This window comes from Opisthocomus hoazin, chromosome 5, assembly GCF_030867145.1.
Source record: "Opisthocomus hoazin isolate bOpiHoa1 chromosome 5, bOpiHoa1.hap1, whole genome shotgun sequence".
Taxonomy (NCBI): domain Eukaryota; kingdom Metazoa; phylum Chordata; class Aves; order Opisthocomiformes; family Opisthocomidae; genus Opisthocomus; species Opisthocomus hoazin.
Genome location: NC_134418.1, coordinates 2,285,795 through 2,305,102, shown reverse-complemented (window position 1 = coordinate 2,305,102; position 19,308 = coordinate 2,285,795). Strand labels below are relative to the sequence as shown.

The following is a 19,308-nucleotide window of genomic DNA, read 5'->3' as shown; positions in this document are numbered from 1 at the left end:
GGAACCCTCCCGGGCTGCAGAGCTCCCATTTCCCTCGGCAGCGTTTACCAACGCCGCCACTACGAAGCGCCGGGAGGGTCTGACACAAAAGCCGTAACGGCGCTCGCTTTTCAGCTCACACCCTGCCAGACGGGCGTCAGGTGAGACAAGGGGCCACGGGGTGACGTTAAGGGACGTGCTGGGTGCCTCCAGCCGGGCTCGCGGTGGCCGTAGCGTGGCTGCGCTTTACAAACAGGGCAGAAGTAACACATTTAGGGGCGTAACGGACCATCAACGTGCCTAACTGAGATCACAGAATCACAGAATCACAGAACAGTAGGGGTTGGAAGGGACCTCTGTGGGTCACCCAGTCCAACCCCCCTGCCGAAGCAGGGTCACCCACAGCAGGCTGCACAGGATCTTGTCCAGGCGGGTCTTGAATATCTCCAGAGAAGGAGACTCCACAGCCTCCCTGGGCAGCCTGGGCCAGGGCTCCGTCACCCTCAGAGGGAAGAAGTTCTTCCTCATCTTCAGACGGAAATTCCTGTGCCTCAGTTTGTGCCCATTGCCCCTTGTCCTGTCACTGGGCACCACTGAAAAGAGCTTGGCCCCATCCTCCTGACACCCACCCTGCAGATATTTAGAGGCATTTATAAGGTCCCCTCGCAGCCTTCTCTTCTTCAGGCTGAACAAGCCCAGCTCCCTCAGCCTCTCCTCGTAGGGGAGATGCTCCAGTCCCCTCACCATCCTCGTAGCCCTCCGCTGGACTCTCTCCAGTAGCTCCTCATCTTTCTTGAACTGCGGAGCCCAGAACTGGACACAGGACTCCAGATGAGGCCTCACCAGGGCAGTGTAGAGGGGAAGGAGAACCTCCCTCGTCCTGCTGGCCACACTCTTCTTGATGCACCCCAGGATCCCATTGGCTTTCTTGGCAGCCGGGGCACACTGCTGGCTCATGGTTAACCTGTCGTCCACCAGGACACCCAGGTCCCTCTCCACAGAGCTGCTCTCCAGCAGGTCCACCCCAAGCCTGTACTGGTGCATGAGGTTGTTCCTCCCCAGGTGCAGGACCCTGCACTTGCCCTTGTTGAACCTCATCAGGTTCCTCTCTGCCCAGCTTTCCAGCCTATCCAGGTCACGCTGAATGGCAGCACAGCCTGCTGGTGTATCTACCACACCTCCCAGTTTGGTGTCGTCAGCAAACTTGCTGAGGGTACCAAAGGGCGACACCACACAGAGCCCAGATTTCTTCCACCAACACTACAACCCACGTCTCCACCAGAGAATTTTCCTGGGGGAGACGCCCCAAGCGCCAGGATCGGTCGCTGAAGCCCCCACATCCCCTCGCCAGCGCCGGGGCCACCTTCTGCGAAAGGAGAGGCGAGATGTGAGCTGCCCACGAAGCAGAAACGCCACCGAGCGCATCGGGGAGCTCCGAGAGCGAGAGAACACGCGCAGAGGGGACCTGCTGTGGAAGCACAGGGAACCGGGGTGTGCTGGGAGCCAGCAACGCTTCCCAGTACACCACCTGCTTTTAAACGGGGCAAAAACCAGCCCGAGAGGTTAACCTCTTAACTCTAACCCTGAGGAAGGCAGCAAGTGGCAGAGAACAGAAGACCCTCGTTTGCCACCGGAACAAAGTCACCTTTTTATTGTGTTTGAGCCTGGGTTCAAAACCCTCTGCAGAAAGGGGGGGGGGGGGGGGAAAAAACCAACAAAAAAAAGTATAAATAGGAAAGAGGCGCAGGCGCAGGCCCTGCTCCCACGGGGCAGGCCGAGGCGAGCCCAAGGGGATCAGCGCTGCGCAGGAGACGTCGGGCCAGGGCATCGCGCCGGAGGCCGCTGTGGCCGAGATCGGACTCTAATTAAACAAGGCCAGCGGTTCCCTGTAAGCCCTGGAAATGACCATCTGATAAACGGCCCGGTAATTAAGCTAGAAATCAATTCTTTCTCACTTTGTACGTTGGAGGAGAGCGCCAGCCGCTGTCGCGACGCTGACGGGGAGCAAGGGGGGTCTCAGTGGTTGTGGGGTCTGCCTCGGCCCCGGCCCCGGCCGCTGGGCGCGGCGTCCACGGTGGAACGGGGGTTTTTGATGGTTTCGTCCACGGAGACGATGAGGCAGGCGGCCTCGGAGGCCGCTGTCAGCGCGTTGATGCGCACGATGGCCGGCTCCCACACGCAGGCCTCGAAGTTATCGGCGATGTCCTCGTTGTTCACGTCCACGCCGTACCACATGCCTCCCTGGGGGGGGAGAGAAGAGGGAAGAGGCTCTCGTTACAGGGCTCGTGAGGAATTCGCTGCTGGGAATCACAGAATCACAGAATAGTAGGGGTTGGAAGGGACCTCTGTGGGTCATCTAGTCCAACCCCCCCGCCGAAGCAGGGTCACCTACAGCAGGCTGCACAGGACAAAGACATGCAAAGGTTCAGAGACTGGACCTTGCTGCAGGAAGGAGGAATATTGGAGGGAAACAAAACCAAAAAAAACCTACCCAAAAAGCCTTTGCCCTCAGGAAACAGCGCCAGCAAAGCCTCCTAAAGCAGAAGGCGCGCTCCATTTCACAAGGAAGCTGCCCAAGACTCACAGGACCGACGTCCACTCCGCTGCTGCCTCAGCCCCTGTCCCACAGCCCCCAACTGCAGCCCCAGATCCGGCCACTCATTTCAGGGCATTCCCCTTAACCCCAGAGCCATCTGCAGGACGGAACGCGGAGGGAGGGAGGGAGGGAGGCACCCCACAACGTGGCAGCCACTTCCGAGAGGAGCCAAGGGGCACCCACCAGCTGCCCAAATTAGGACCGTGTGTGCACGCACACACGCGCTCCACAAGATCGGAGTACAGTACAGGCTGGGGCAGACCTGCTGGAGAGCAGCTCTGCGGAGAGGGACCTGGGTGTCCTGGTGGACAACAGGGTGACCATGAGCCAGCAGTGTGCCCTGGCTGCCAAGAAGGCCAATGGGATCCCGGGGTGCATCAAGAAGAGTGTGGGCAGCAGGACGAGGGAGGTTCTTCTCCCCCTCTGCTCTGCCCTGGGGAGGCCCCATCTGGAGTCCTGGGTCCAGTGCTGGGCTCCCCAGTTCAAGAAAGATGAAGAGCTACTGGAGAGAGTCCAGCGGAGGGCTACGAGGATGAGGAGGGGACTGGAGCATCTCTCCTACGAGGAGAGGCTGAGGGAGCTGGGCTTGTTCAGCCTGGAGAAGAGAAGGCTGAGAGGGGACCTTCGAAATGCCTCTAAATATCTGCAGGGGGGGGGTCAGGAGGATGGGGCCAGACTCTTTGCAGTGGTGCCCAGCGACAGGACAAGGGGCAACGGGCACAAACTGAAGCAGAGGAAGCTCCAGCTGAAGATGAGGAAGAACTTCTTCCCTCTGAGGGTGACGGAGCCCTGGCCCAGGCTGCCCAGGGAGGTTGTGGAGTCTCCTTCTCTGGAGATATTCCAGCCCCACCTGGACGCGGTGCTGTGCAGCCTGCTGTGGGTGACCCTGCTTGGGCAGGGGGTTGGGCTGGGTGACCCACAGAGGGCCCTGACAACCCTGAGCATTCTGCGATTCTGTGATTGGAGGTGATGGCAAGCGATCAGGACCTGCAGCCCCTCTGGAAAACACAGGGCTCAGCCAACTTTTACCCTCTAATTACTTTAATGTTTAATATAGAAGGCACCTTCCTGACAAACGATGCATTTTCAGAAAGCAAATCAAAACTCCCAGCTCTGGAAGTCACCCGACAGCTGCGATCAAAGGGAAAACAAATCATTTTACAGAAACCTGCACCGAGCCCACACTTGATCTGAAAACAAGACACGGCGTTTAAACAGAGAGGACAGAAGCCTAACATGGGCTTAGCTGAGTTACACCGGACCCATCAGGCTCAAGAAATAAAGGCAGAATGCAGGAAATCGCGCACGGCGCTGGGTCTCCCCAGCAGCCCTCGGCTCGGGGACGGGCACCCACCTGCGCGTGCTTGGCTCGCAGCTTGTTCAGGATGTTGGTGGCATCGAAGCCGGCGTTGTCGCAGAGCTGCCGGGGAATGATCTCGAGGGCTTTAGCGTAAGCACCGATCAGCAGCTGCTGCTTGCCCGGAATGGTCCGGGAGTAGTCCCGGAGGTATTTGGAAAGCTCCATCTCTATCGCACCGCCGCCGGCAACAACCGAGTCGTTCTGGAAGAAGAGGGGAAATTCTCAATTCCAAGAAGGGGGAGAGCAAGAAAGGGTCCTTTCCTGCGAGCACTGCACGTCAGGGCGACGCAGACACTCCAGGCCCAGGGGAACCCATAGCCCAGGCTGCTGCCAGCCCTTGCTGGGAGCTTCAGGAAGGGGCCAAGAACCCCATGGCAGCCGCCAGCAGCTCCTCCCAAGCTAAAGGGGTGGTTTGGGGACGCTGTGCCAGGGGAGGGACAGCAGACCACAGCTCCCCTTTGCTGGGCAAGTTTCCCTCATTTCCGTAAAACATTCAAAACTATTTGCAGCAGCGCTTCGCAGCCAAGCTCTGCTATATTTTTCCCCCTCCTTATTTGCTTCCGTAGGGAGATCACGATGTTCTTTCTGAAAGCAAAACAGTTTCCAAAAAATCTTGACACGTTTCTTCCCATCCCCTCAGGGCACTCAGCCTCAAAGCTGTTTTTAACCAGACAACACGTTAACACATTATTATGCATAACCCAGAAACGCCCGCAGTTAGGCAGCACCTATCGCCCAGCACCAGCAGCTCCACGAGCAGAGCTCCCATCCACGTGCACCTCGGACTCCTCTCTCGGGGCTCCCAGCCCACCTTCGCAGCCCGGGGACAGTCACCCCTCAGCCTGGTCCCCAAGGGAGCGAGCGAGTGGCTTTAACGCCCGCTGCCATGCACGTGGAATCAACCCTGTTGTTGAAATTCACTGAGGGTCTACCCAAAATCTTGTTTTCCCTTCAGGACGGAGGTGTCTACAGAACACACCACAACCCTGCAAGCCCAAGTGAAGCCCAAGTCTTCTTCTAAAGAGAAGGCAAAAGCCAGGCGTGCCTGGAAAGCAGCTGGCAACAGTGCAGAGACAACGCTGCCTTGGCTGCTGAGCAGCGCTCGAGTTAATCAATCCGACGCTGCCTGTCTGCGCACTCCGGAGTCTCCACAGAGACCTCAGCCAAGTGCTGGTGTGTGAAAAGGTTTCTAGAAGGAGCTACAGCTGTGCCAGCTCCCATCAGCAGCACCAATCCAGCAGGGAGGTATCTCCGCCGGTCCTTGCCTTGATGGCTCTCCTGACTATCATGATGGCATCGTGCAGGGACCGTTCCGTCTCTTCCATGAACTGCTCAGCACCCCCTCGCAGGATTATGGTGCACGTCTTTGCCTTCGGGCAGCCCGTGAAGAAGTTATACCTGCCAACGGCACAAGGCAAGAAGGGTTACGGTGACGGCGGAGCAGCGCTGCAGCTGAACAGGCTTTGCACCGATACGACAGTGCCGGAACAGAGAAGTTCTTGACAAGCCCTGGACGTGGTGCTGTGCAGCCTGCTCTGGGTGAACCCTGCTTGGGCAGGGGGTTGGGCTGGGGGACCCACAGAGGGCCCTGCCAACCCCGACCATTCTGTGATTCTGTGAAGCCAGATGCACGACTGAAGCCGTTTCACCCTACGCAGTGCCCCTATCACACCCTGAGCTAGGCAATGTACAAGTGAAATTCCAGCTGACCCAGGAAAATCCACTCTCTTCCCGCTGCTCGGGCTTTGCGCTAAACCAGCGCTGTCATTTCCGCTTGGCAGGAACGCAGATGTCAGCAGACAGCCCCAAAGAGGGCTTCTCCTCTAGTGACAGGAGGAACCCCGCCGTGTCGTACCCAGCTCCATCGGCCCTGATGGTCAAGTGTCACTGTGGGACATCAGATGAGTGCCACAATCAACCCCAAAACGCATTGCTTTGAAGTTACGAATGAAAGCATACCACTATGCTTCCTAGAAGACATTGGTGAATAAATATCTATTTTTAAAAGCATATAAGAGAGGTAAGATTTAGATGAAAGCTTACTCTTACCCCCTTCCTCAGCCTCATAAAAAGCAGCAATAACACCATCTTGTTTTCACGCCACCGCCTTGCGAGATGCTCAAACCTGCCAAGACTCAGACCCTAACTTCTCCAACTAATGCTAGAGCGCTTAGGCAGGTTCACGGCTGGTGTATTTATTTACCTCTCTCCTCCAATCTGAGTCTCCTCAAAGAGGTCACATCGGCCCAGAACATCATCCGACAGGGCATTGACACTGGTCTGAATGGAACCGCCGCAAGCCTGCAGAGAAAGGAGATGAAGCGCGGCGTTACCAACGCTGACAAACAAGACGAATTTGCCCAGCAGGTTCCCACTCTTCAGAGACAGCCTGGCCCTTCAGCTGATGCAAAACCACCCTGCAGGCCAGATTCAGGAAAAGAAATCCTTCTCTCCTCCCATGTAGGCAGGCTACCAACATCCGAAATAATCCTCGACAGCAAAATAAGATTATGCTGCTTCTAAGTGCTGACTCACAGGCGCTGGAGTCCAGCAGCCACAAAAAGAAAGCTCGGGGGGGGAAAAAAAACCCCACACTCACGATGGAACAGGCAAGAACTAGGGAAAATAAACCCCTACCCACACAATGCATGGACCCTATATATGGGGACAATCTTTTTAGTAGAGACAGCAGTGACAGGACGAGGGGTGATGGTTTTAAACTAAAACAGGGTAGGTTTAGGCTGGATATAAGGAAGAAATTCTTTACAGTGAGGGTGGTGAAACACTGGCACGGGTTGCCCAGAGAGGTAGTGGAGGCCCCATCCCTGGAAACATTCAAGACCAGGTTGGACAGGGCTCTGAGCACCCTGATCTCGTTAGCGGTGTCCCTGCTCGCTGTGGGGGGGTTGGACTAGATGACCTCTAGGGATCCCTTCCGACCCAAAACTTTCTATGATTCTATGATATAATGTCAGAGAAACAAAAAAGCAGTGCAGACGCAATTAGTGTGTAATTGTTCATTCTGTCAACGAACAGCTTTGGCAGTATATGCATAATAACCACTTCAGCAAAAAAATCATGCGATTTTAATTTTACTTCTTTGTATGGAACAGCGTGTTCAGTCACCAACTGCTGCCCTGGTTTGAGAATGACCAGCCTGGTGCTGTCAAAATTAAATCAAAAATCTTTATTCTGAAAGAAGGCAGCTCACCATCATGGTTCGCTTGAGATCCTCCTCCGGGACACGGCCAGCACAAAACATGTCTCTGTCCGCAAAGTACTGCGTCGCCACGTCGCCGATAGGAAGCTTGGACAGGACGACTTTGGCTCCCGACTTGTGGATTTTGTCTAGTTTGTCGTACAAGATGTTCCACTCCGCGTCCACGATGGCCTGGTAATCCTAGCAGGGAGGAGCGAGAAAGGGCCAAGCGCTCGCGTTACGAAGGGCTTTTGCGAACGCCATCCCGCAGCGCCCGCGAAGGGAGAGCTCTTCGAAAATGACGCTGCCCTGCGCAGCCCTGGCAGACAACTGCTTTCCAAGACTCACAGGTGATTTTAGGTCACTCCACTTTCTGCCAGAGAGCCACTTCTGTGAAAAGGCTTCCAGCGAGTTGATAAAGGGGTTGGATGAGCCGACGGAGGCAGCGACAGCTCAAGAGAGAGCGCACAAGGAGGAAAAGGGATTACGTCCGAGAGGTGTTTACAGAACTGCGCAGGGAAGGGGGGGTGGAGAGGCTGAGAGTGCCTCTCACAGAGGAAAACCACACAAATCCCGAGAAACCTCGTGCTTTCCCAGCGTGCTCAGGCTTCACAGGCCTTTTGTGCTCCAGCTGTCGGTGAAGCGTCCAGCCACAGACAGCTGGGAAAGCTGACAACAGCAGGCAGCAACGCCACAAGCAGCAGCTGGCTACGACAGAGACCATCGCGCTGATCACGGCGGCGAGGGGAAATTTAAGGAAACATAAGGATGTTTTAAGGATGAGGAGGGGACTGGAGCATCTCTCCTATGAAGAGAGACTGAGGGAGCTGGGCTTATTTAGCCTGGAGAAGAGAAGGCTGAGAGGGTACCTTAGAAATGCCTCTAAATATCTGCAGGGTGGGGGTCAGGAGGACGGGGCCAGACTCTTTCCAGTGGTGCCCAGCGACAGGACAAGGGGCAACGGGGACAAACTGAAGCAGAGGAAGTTCCAGCTGAACACGAAGAAGAACTTCTTCCCTCTGAGGGTGACAGGGCCCAGGCTGCCCAGGGAGGCTGTGGAGTCTCCTTCTCTGGAGATATTCCAGCCCCGCCTGGACGCGGTGCTGTGCAGCCTGCTCTGGGTGACCCTGCTTGGGCAGGGGGTTGGGCTGGGTGACCCACAGAGGTCCCTGCCAGCCCCTGCCATTCTGTGATTCTGTAATTACTAAGCCCACAGCGGTGCCAAGACCCCACAGAATCACAGAATCACAGAATAGTAGGGGTTGGAAGGGACCTCTGTGGGTCATCTAGTCCAACCCCCCCGCCGAAGCAGGGTCACCTACAGCAGGCTGCACAGGACCTTGTCCAGGCGGGTCTTGAATATCTCCAGAGAAGGAGACTCCACAACCTCCCTGGGCAGCCTGTTCCAGTGCTCCGTCACCCTCAGAGAGAAGAAGTTCCTCCTCATGTTCAGACGGAACTTCCTGTGCCTCAGTTTGTGCCCATTACCCCTTGTCCTGTCACTGGGCACCACTGAAAAGAGTCTGGCCCCGTCCTCCTGCCCAAAGGCAAAGCACCCAGAGATCTTTAGATACCACAGTTCGGCAGGAACCAAACGAGCCCAACGCTGCGGTGCTTCCCAAGGTGGTGTCAGGGCATGATAGAGATGTTTCATACAGGCGTTCTAACAAGATGGAAAGAGAACTGCTGTCCAGACAGCCACCTTGTTTGCTTAAACACGCAGAGGCTCTTTCAGCATTTACAGTGCTGCTCTTTAAGCGTTCCCTGGAAGGCCACTGGTCAGGCGTAAAGAAGTCACCGCGCAGCTGCCGACCCATCACGGCACAGCCGAGGCACAGTGACTGAGCCGAACCGTGCCCTAAACCTGCTCTAACTCAAAGTCTGCCACAGCCTTCTCCCAGACGAGGCAGCACAACTCACCAGCTATTTTCAGCGGGGGGAAGATGTGCAGAAGGCAATCCCATTTATCCCACTGGCTCTCGAGCAACCACCACCTCTCACAGGCACGAGGAAGCAGGACAGGCTCCCCTTTTGGCTCTTACCTCCACCGTGTTTACTCTGACTTCGGCATTGTCCTTCTCGGCTTTGAGCTCCAGCTCCACGTTCAGCAGGGCGATCCTGGGGGACTGGTACTTCTTGGGCTGCATTTCAAACCCAGCGTAAGAGAAAGTCTTCTTAAAGGCGACTCCGGCCACCAGCTGGGAGTCCTTGAAGACAGGGATTTGTGTCAGGCTCGGCCTCCCAAGGTTTTCTCCACAGGGTTAATAATTCCCACAGGAGACTCCCTGCTTTCAGAGCCCTCGTTCACAAAGCGCTCACCAACAGCTGCCTCCTTTGATTAACCCACTTTCAGAGAAAATAAGCAGCAAATATTTCCTTCTCTCTGTTCACAAAACCAGCTTCTATCACTTCCTTCCTACCCCTCCAGACACCGCAGTGAAAGATGCTATACACAATCTAAAGATCAAGGGACGGAGCAATCTGTTCTCTCTCTGATGTCTTTCCCATTTCTACCCTTTGAAGATGGATACTTCTCATCCAGTCCCACACTCGGGTTTTTCTTTTTTGCCCTGGTTTGTTTTTCCAAGCTCCACCACCACCTCCTGGATTGTTTTGCAGCAGGTCTGCCCTGCCCAGCACTGCCCCCTGAATTAAAATTCTTGACTTCACCGCTGGGAGAGGAATCTGCACCTGAACCTCCCACCCCGTGAGTATCTAACCGCAGGCGCGGCTCTGCCCAGCCACGGAAGCCCACAGGACCCCCGTCCCTCCTAAGCTAGGACAAGCACAGACTTCCCTTGCTCGAGCTGACGGGCTGCGTTCTTTGCCCCATCCTCACACAGCTCTTGGAGGAGTCTGACAGGGAAAATACAGAGAAGGGAGAGCTGCTTTCATCCGGAACGGGAGACACCGCCGTCCCCAGGGGACCAATTTCTGCAAGCCTCAGAATACCAGCAAGCCCAGACACCACAAAAACAGATGCTGAAACATTCCTAATTCACTAAATTAGTTGTCTGGTGTAATTACAATGTCTCTTCTCAATGAAAACGCTCATGCAGAGTGTTTACAGACACTAACAGCCACAGCATAATAATTCAGAGAGACCGTGGCGGGCTTTACTTTTCAGCAGAAGGGTCCCAAGCGCCGGGCCAAACCTACACGGATACAGGCAGGAGAGAGCACGGAGCCACCAGCTCTCCCACAGCCCAAGAACGACTCCCCACCACACGCCGGCGTGCAGGCCCGTGCACAACGGGTATTCCAGCACTGTGGCATAAACCGCTCAGCCCGTCTGCCCTGCCCCCCACCAGCCCAGCTCCTTCACAGCGTTCTCTTTGCGTTTCTCCCAGCCTGGTACTCCTGCATACAACTGGGACCATATGGCTTTCGGTTCCAGAAGTAACAAAGACTTCCCCCCCCAAAAAAAGTCATTATTTGCAGAGATGTAAATGGAATTTACACAGAGGTCCCTTCCAACCTCTACTATTCTGTGATTCTGTGAATTTGTATCAGCAACAACATTTGCCGCAGAGGGCAGCGAGATAAGAGTGTATTTGGCTCAAAAAAAAGAAAAAAAAAAAAATATATATTTTTTTTTCTACCTATATAAAAGAAATCCAGCCCTATTCACTAAGCTTCTTCCTCACAACAAGAGCTTTGTTTCACTTTGGCAACTCCCGACCAGGCATCAGCAAGCCAGGCCACATTTCTGCTAGTGTCAACCCACCAGAAGAGCTGTGATCGCCGTCTCCTATCCTTTCAGGAGAGGCTCTGACAGAACTTACTTCCAAAGCACCTCCTTGCACCTTCTTTATCCCAATCATTTTGAGCTGTAACAAGTCGTCTAACATCATGACAGCATCTACGACCATCTTGGAGAAAAACTCCTTGCTCTGGGAGATCAGCTTAGAGCTCAGGGCCGTGGCCGCGCACTTCTCCAGCAGGCTTCTCTGCTCACTGCAAGAAAGAAAGAAAAAATAAAGGTCTTGTTCACTTGCCAATTCTTTTCACAAGCTCACAGGACACCGTGTATGGCGGGATTAATCCACTCTGCTAGAGGCAAAGATCAGCTCCCTGCTGTAGATGGGGAAAGCAAGGCACGCACACGGCAAAGCCCCGGCTGTCCCAGTACAATTCTCCCTTTCGGAGCCAGAGCATCAGGCTAGCACTGCCCAGGCTGGCTGGCTGATAGACACCACAGGCCTGAGCGACACAGCAGGGCTTGGCACCCTGTCCTTCCTCCAAAGGCAGTAAGGAGTTCTTTAACCCCTCTAAAGGTGGCACATTATCTAAACTATTACAGAATCCCAGCATGGCAGGGTTGGAAGGGACCTCTGTGGGTCCCCCAGCCCAACCCCCTGCCCAAGCAGGGTCACCCAGAGCAGGCTGCACAGCACCGCGGCCAGGCGGGGCTGGAATATCTCCAGAGAAGGAGACTCCACAGCCTCCCTGGGCAGCCTGGGCCAGGGCTCCGTCACCCTCCGAGGGAAGAAGTTCTTCCTCATCTTCAGCTGGAGCTTCCTCTGCTTCAGTTTGTGCCCGTTGCCCCTTGTCCTGTCGCTGGGCACCACTGGAAAGAGTCTGGCCCCGTCCTCCTGACCCCCACCCTGCAGATATTTAGAGGCATTTCGAAGGTCCCCTCTCAGCCTTCTCTTCTCCAGGCTGAACAAGCCCAGCTCCCTCAGCCTTTCCTCATTACAGAGATGCTCCAGTCCCCTTCTCATCCTCGTAGCCCTCCGCTGGACTCTCTCCAGTAGCTCCTCATCTTTCTTGAAGTGGGGAGCCCAGCACTGGACACAGGACTCCAGATAGGGCCTCACTAGGGCAGAGCAGAGCAGGAGGAGAACCTCCCTCGATCTGCTGCCCACACTCTGCTTAATGCGCCCCACTACCACCTCAGGTAATGCCATAACAGAGTGGATGATACAAGGGATACCAGGGAAATACAGATCAAACTCCCAGGCTCCACCACCCAAGTTACTGCTGACCATGAGAACTACTGTATTCCACATCACAGGACAGTGGAAGGGCTACAGCTCCTTTTGCCTTATTTAAGACGGTTGCGCAGTTCAGCTAAAAGCTTCACTGCAGGTATTAGCAAGGTCAGATCAAGCAGACAAAAGCTTAAAATGCAGGGAGAAAGTGAACTCTAGTATTCTCACCTCACCTGCAGGTACCATTTCCTTACTGCTATTAGCTATGTAACTTCATGAATTCAACAGCTAAAAAGTGATTTTCAGGGAAGCACTGAGCATTTAACACTGCCACTGACTACAGGAAAAGCTTCAAGTCTCCACAACTACTGGAAAAAAGAAATCAGGCCACTTATTTTGGTACCTAGCTTCCTCCACGCGTGCTGGAAGACACTGGCCTACATACTTTGCTGCAGCCCAAGTGACAGCACTGCTTCTCCTCTGGAGGAGCAGGAAACTCTGAAAGCTTGAGATAAACCCCGGTGTGGGGCCGCAGCTGTCGGGCACGACCTTGAGACCTCAGCCAGAGACACAGCAGAAGTCAGAAACGCCCTCACATCAGCTAACTGAAGCCCAGCTACGCAACCAGGTCACCTGTAAGGGAAACTTACTCTTTATCTTCCTTCTTCACCGTAACAGCAATGTCTTTGATCTTGTTTACAGCCTGTCAAAACACAAGCCAAAAGGTGGATTAGTGATTCATTCTGATCAGATCTCCAATTTTTCTCTTTGCATTTTGTTACCTTTTACTCCCTACTTCAGCCTCACTGCAGTTTCAAGCATTTAAGCTATTCCACCCCGCCCAGCACAGTAATTCTAAGAAACACACCACGGTAAGTCCAAGACGATCGGGCAGAGGCTCACAGCTGTCCACTGTTTTCGGGGGAGATCTGGGGAACCAAAGAGCTATTGAGGGAGTTAACCCCCAGAGAAGGTTCAAGTTAATGGGACTGACGGGCTTCAGGAGACGTAAGGTTTACCAAGCAGTAGCAGAGATCAGGAGAATGGAAATGAATTTTCCCACTTACTCTTCTTTGGAAAAAAACCAAAGGAAGCGATGGCACCCAAGAGGTACTAGCAGGTAATAACAGCTCACTGACACCAGACAGGGCAGCTGCTGTTTGCAGTAAGACATCATGAGATCGCTACTGTCGCTCCCCATGCCCATTCACTACTGACTTTTGTCTGGAAGTGTGTTATTTTTCCTCTCTGGCACAGAACTTCTCTCCCCAGACGCTCTGGGGAAGCCCACAGCACCCCTCAGCTCTGCAGCAGCCGAGCCCTCCCTCAGCTACGAGCAGCGCCGCCTTACCAGCTGCGTTGCCGTGCGGAAGGCACGGATGATGATTTGAGGATGGAGGCCTTCCTCCACGTAGGGCTTCACCTGTTTCAGGAACTCGGCAGCGAGCAGAGTCACGGAAGTGGTACCATCACCAACCTGCACGGAGAGGAAACGCTCCATGTCATCCACATACTGCAAGCCCACAACTTCAAAACCACGCAAGGGCTTCCAGGGGAAATCAGATTTCAGAGTTTTCTCTGCTCACAGATTTGCAGCTGGACGCTTTAGTGATTAGGAAAGGCTGGGTTCACAATAATACTCGGATTGCTCCTTGCACCTCCTCTGCAGCTTTTGGACTGACAGCCAGTTTTTCCTTCAACGTCTGATTTTCATTCAATATGGCCTTTTTTTGTTCACACACCTCTTGATACTGGAGAGCGCTTCGCACTTGCTCCACAGCCGCAACTCCTTCTCAAGTTTTACCCTCCTCAAGTTTAAGCTGCTGAGCCTTTATTTCTGCTTTCAGTTTGTCATTTTCCTCCCGTAGGTTCTGAATTTCTACCTGGGCTGCCTGTTTTTCTTCAGCTAAACTTTTGGCCACTAACCACAGAGCCCACGCTCCCGCATATTTTAAGGATTTTTGGGAGAAGAGTTTAGACTTAGCTGTCTCTTTTAATCTGGCAAACTCTAGGTCTGCCTAGAGTTCACAATACACCATGTTTGAGGGTGAAGTCTCATTTCCCAGTCACCTATGCTCACAAAACGTGAACTTTGTATCCTTGAAGTTTCCAACCCCCCCCTATCAGATCTGGCTGAAACCGTGTTAAAGATTTTAAAGTTATAACAAAAGAGAAGGCATCAATGGCCGGTCAGCCTCACGTCCATCCCAGGAAAGGTGATGGAGCAGCTTATCCTGGAGCTCATCAACAAGCAAGTGGAGTAAAAGAAGGTTATCAGGAGTAGTCAGCATGGATTCACCAAGGGCAAATCATGCCTGACCAATCTGATAGTTTTCTACGATGGCATGACCGGCTGGGCAGATGAGGGGAGAGCCACAGATGTTGTCTACCTCGACTTCAGCAAGGCTTTCGACACAGTCTCCCATAATATCCTCCTATGGAAGTTAAAGAAGTGTGGGCTGGATGAGTGGTCGGTGAAGTGGATTGAGAACTGGCTGAATGGCAGAGCTCAGAGGGTTGTCATCAGCGGTGCCGAGTCTAGTTGGAGGCTGGTAACGAGTGGTGTCCCTCAGGGGTCCGTACTGGGACCAGTCTTGCTCAACTCCTTCATCAGTGACCTGGATGAAGAGTTCGAGTGCACCCTCACCAAGTTTGCTGATGACACCAAACTGGGAGGAGTGGTCGATACACCGGCAGGCTGTGCTGCCATCCAGCGAGACCTGGACAGGCTGGAGAGTTGGGCAGAGAGGAACCTGAGGAGGTTCAACAAGGGCAAGGGCAGGGTCCTGCCCCTGGGGAGGAACAACCCCAGGCACCAGGACAGGCTGGGGCAGAGCTGCTGGAGAGCAGCTCTGCAGAGAGGGACTGGGAGTGCTGGGGAACGACAGGGTGACCATGAGCCAGCAGCGTGCCCTGGCTGCCAAGAAGGCCAATGGGATCCTGGGGTGCATTAGGAGGAGTGTGGGCAGCAGCTTGAGGGAGGTTCTCCTCCCCCTCTGCTCTGCCCTGGGGAGGCCCCATCTGGAGTCCTGTGTCCAGTGCTGGGCTCCCCAGTTCAAGAAAGATGAGGAGCTACTGGAGAGAGTCCAGCGGAGGGCTGCGAGGATGAGGAGCGGACTGGAGCATCTCTCCTACGAGGAGAGGCTGAGGGAGCTGGGCTTGTCCAGCCTGAAGAAGAGAAGGCTGCAAGGGGACCTTAGAAATGCCTACAAATATCTGAAGGGTGGGGGTGTCAGGAGGACGGGGCCAGACTCTTTCCAGTGGTGCCCAGCGACAGGACAAGGGGCAACGGGCACAAACTGGAGCAGAGGAAGGTCCAGCTGAAGATGAGGTAGAACTTCTTCACTCTGAGGGTGACGGAGCACTGGAACAGGCTGCCCAGGGAGGCTGTGGAGTCTCCTTCTCTGGAGATATTCCAGCCCTGCCTGGACAAAGTCCTGTGCAGCCTGCTCTGGGTGACCCTGCTTGGGCAGGGGGTTGGACTGGGTGACCCACAGAGGTTCCTGCCAACCCCCACCATTCTGTGATTCTGTGATCACTAAAGAGACCAGAACAAATGCCAGCACTCCATGAGCAATTCCCACCCGTCACCACCAGTCCACACAACCCCTGACAGGAGCCAGCCTGCTGCTGCATTTTGTGTTTCTGAGCGCAGCCAGGCCCCCCTCCTACCTCTGCGTCTTGAGATTTGGCAATGTCCACCAGCGTCTTCGCAGCCGGATGGACTACATCGAGGAGCTTCAGGATGGTGGCACCATCGTTGGAGATCGTGGCTTTGCCTAGGATTGATGTAGAAGAGGAACTCAAGCTTGACTGCCGCGAGTAAAGCCCTGGTCCCTCTGAGAGGGCACCCAACACGCAAGGGAGGTTTTCAGACCTCAGGGAGACTTTAATACAACAGTAACTTCAGACCAGCCCATCTCCCTGTGCTTCACCACTTCACCTCGGGTTAAATGTTGCCCAAAACTGTTACGAGGCTACAGTGGTCAAGTCCTGACCCAACCCCACCGTGAATTTTGTCACCTCTAAGCAATGACAGCCTCTCATCCCAAATTCCCACTTTGAAGTAATCTTTCTTCAGCCAAATGACTGGTTTTTTTCTCCTCTGTGATTTGAAATGTGATCACCACAATATTTTGATGCACTCCTACAACGAAGTACGCAACTATAAATTGGCTGAAAAGGAAAGCACGGGGGTCACCCCCACGGAGAGGGGGAGCCCAGAACTGCTGTTTCACACAGGGTGTCTCAGCAGGTGCCTCCACTCCTGTTAAACGCCTGTTAGTCCATTTTTGGAGCAGATTAAGCGAATTCAGCCTGTGTGCACAACTCTCCACACCAACTAACAGGGGCTTTAAGTTCATTTCCCTCTTGCCTCTGAGTACCCTCCCCAGACAGATAAAAGCAGATACTCTAGACTGAAACTCACGTGAAGGAAGAGACTAGAAATCAATCCTATTCGCTATCAGGTAAAGTTTAATCCAATGATCCTTTTTTAGTAGAAATTATTACAGTTTCTGTTTGTAAAAGCTATTTAATGACATTTCTAAGACCTTCTACCCCACCCTTCAGTACCAGCAATAAAAAAACTACAAACAATACATTTGCTTGGTGACTTTATACAAGTCTTTCCAGAGGGGGGACAAGTCTCATCCCTAAATCATACCAAAATAAACCTCAGTAACGTCCGCCAGACTCACGCTCAGCCACAACCACCACAGAGTAACTCCACACATATTATGAACCTCATTTAAAAAATAAATAAATAGAGATGGTCAGGGATAGCTGAGGACCAGGTTCAAGATACCGCTTCTCCTCTCGGCATGGACTTTCTCCCATCCAGTCCCACTAACCCTGGAAGTACCTAATCTCACTGCAAAGACCAGAGCTGCCTTGACTCAGGCTAGCAGGCAGCGAACAGGTAGGTCCTCAGGTAGGTCTGACAATCGCCTCCTCTTCAACAGTGCAAGCCAGAGTCAAGGTGTTAAACCGAACACTCAGGCAGCAGCTGAACCTCTAACCCGAGAGTTAAGCTCAGTATGAGGCGAGGAAGGTGAAGCCTGCGTATGTGCAAATGCTGCTTTTAACTGATATGAAAATATGAGTGGATGTGCACGCTGCCAGCATGCACTGCACTTGGAGATTTCCCCCTCTGCTCTGCCCTGGGGAGGCCCCATCTGGAGTCCTGTGTCCACTTCTGGGCTCCCCAGTTCAAGAAAGATGAGGAACTACTGGAGAGAGTCCAGCAGAGGGCTACGAGGATGAGAAGGGGACTGGAGCATCTCTCCTCCGAGGAGAGGCTGAGGGAGCTGGGCTTGTCCAGCCTGGAGAAGAGAAGGCTGAGAGGGGACCTTCGAAATGCCTCTAAATATCTGCAGGGTGGGGGTCAGGAGGACGGGGCCAGACTCTTTCCAGTGGTGCCCAGCGACAGGACAACGGGCACAAACTGAAGCAGAGGAAGCTCCAGCTGAAGATGAGGAAGAACTTCTTCCCTCTTGAGGGTGACAGAGCCCTGGCCCAGGCTGCCCAGGGAGGCTGTGGAGTCTCCTTCTCTGGAGATATTCCAGCCCCGCCTGGCCGCGGTGCTGTGCAGCCTGCTGTGGGTGACCCTGCTTGGGCAGGGGGTTGGACTGGGTGATCCACTGAGGTGTCTTGCACCCTCTACCATTCTGTGATTCTGTGAGATGATCTCCAAATCGCTTTTCTACATGGCTGTGGAAGGCCACTGCCCAGCGCTTACCCTGGTCATCCACAATGAGCTTGTCCATGCCCCGGGGTCCCAGGGTGGTGCGCACAGCCTCCGCGATAACCTGGCAGGCATTGATGTTGCTGACGAGCTGGGGGATCCCCTGCGAGGTGTCCGTCCCCTCCTTCAGCAGGATAACCGGTGTAGGCTGCAGAGAGAACCCACAGCAGAGCTGTTACTCCCATCCCAACACCCCGGAGCTGACTCCTCACACAACCCAGCAAGCTACCACCAGCTAAAAAGGCCGAGATCAAAACCTGCAGCCTCCTTAAAACCCCTCTGCCTTCACATGAGCCAACTGCTCTCCGTCTCCCACAGCGTAACTGGAATTGACCCTGCTGTCCCCAGCGCACACTCTAGGACTGTACTGTAACTGTGCCCACAAGCAGGCTTCGTCCGTACAGCGCAGTTCAGTGAAGTTCTGACTGCGACGCCAGACTGGAGCAGACAGGAGATCCATTACTGGGACAGCAGGGAACTGCAGCAAAGCTGCAACTGGCTCAGTGGTTTTTTTATTACAGCACCAGCACGATGCTCAGCAAGTCAGGCACAACAGCTTTCCCTGTCACACACAAAATCAGGGTCCCAGCTGCCCCCACGACATCAGCTGCTGAAAGATGCTTTCAGAGAGAGAACGCGGTAGGCAAACACGATTCCAGGGATTCCACCTGCCTGACAGCGAACCGTGCTGGAGACAGCTCAGAGGTAAGAGACACCACAGCAGACAAGGGCTTCTCGCTGCTCCGAGGGCGCACCAGCCCTTTTCAGAAATCAAACACGCCTCAGGGGCAAAGCTCAAATAAAGCCCAAACCCAGCCGAAGTTTGTGAGGCAGCCAGTTATACTCTGCAGGCAGAGAGCAAAATTATATTGCGATTAAGAGTGACAATGCTGGGGCTGAGGGTCCGATGTGCGAGCAGAAGGCTGGGGGTATCACAGCCAGGCCTCCCTAAGACCTGGGAAGATTCTGTGAAAGAAAACGTGCCGAGCTCTTCCACGCCCACCAGAGCGGGGACCGGAAAAGAAACCTTTGCAACCCCGAGATAAATCAGGGTAGAGGCGGACACACACGGGGCTCAGTGCCGGGAGCACCGGGGACCCGCAGCCGGGGGGGAGCTGGGCGCTGCGGCAGAGGGGGAACCGGGGCCCGACTTGCCCCCTCACGCCGCGGGCAAGCGGCAGGCCTCTGCGGCAGGGCGGCCTCCACCATGCCCGGCCCGACTCCGGCCCGCCACAGCCCCGCCAAGCACGGCCCCGAGAGGGCGGCGGAGGCCGGACAGGCGACTCCCGGGAAGCGGAGCGCGGCGGCAGCCAGGATGGCGGCGGATGAGACTCACCATCATCCCGGCGGCTCTCCGCGCTGCGGCCTCCCCCTCCTCAGACAGGCCCCGCCCCACAATGCACCGCGCCCGCCGAGAAGCTTCCCCGCGGCGGGAGGGGGCAGCGCGCGTTGCTAGGCGACCGCTTCCGGCCACGCTCAATGGTACGGAAGGAC

The 19,308-nt window shown here is 54.6% G+C and overlaps 1 protein-coding gene across 1 annotated transcript; it reads right to left on the bottom strand.

The window, feature by feature from the left end:
- Nucleotides 1-1,602: 1,602 nt before the first annotated feature.
- On the bottom strand, nucleotides 1,603-19,260 carry CCT7 (chaperonin containing TCP1 subunit 7). Its single transcript, XM_075420240.1, has 12 exons — nucleotides 19,151-19,260; nucleotides 17,809-17,962; nucleotides 15,741-15,847; nucleotides 13,420-13,545; nucleotides 12,719-12,771; nucleotides 10,920-11,091; nucleotides 9,177-9,341; nucleotides 7,147-7,335; nucleotides 6,139-6,236; nucleotides 5,201-5,333; nucleotides 3,930-4,136; nucleotides 1,603-2,220 (listed from the first exon to the last, which is right to left on the bottom strand). Exons 1-12 carry the CDS (start codon nucleotides 19,154-19,156, stop codon nucleotides 1,996-1,998), a joined length of 1,635 nt encoding a protein of 544 aa, XP_075276355.1. The 5' UTR covers nucleotides 19,157-19,260; the 3' UTR covers nucleotides 1,603-1,995.
- Nucleotides 19,261-19,308: the final 48 nt, after the last annotated feature.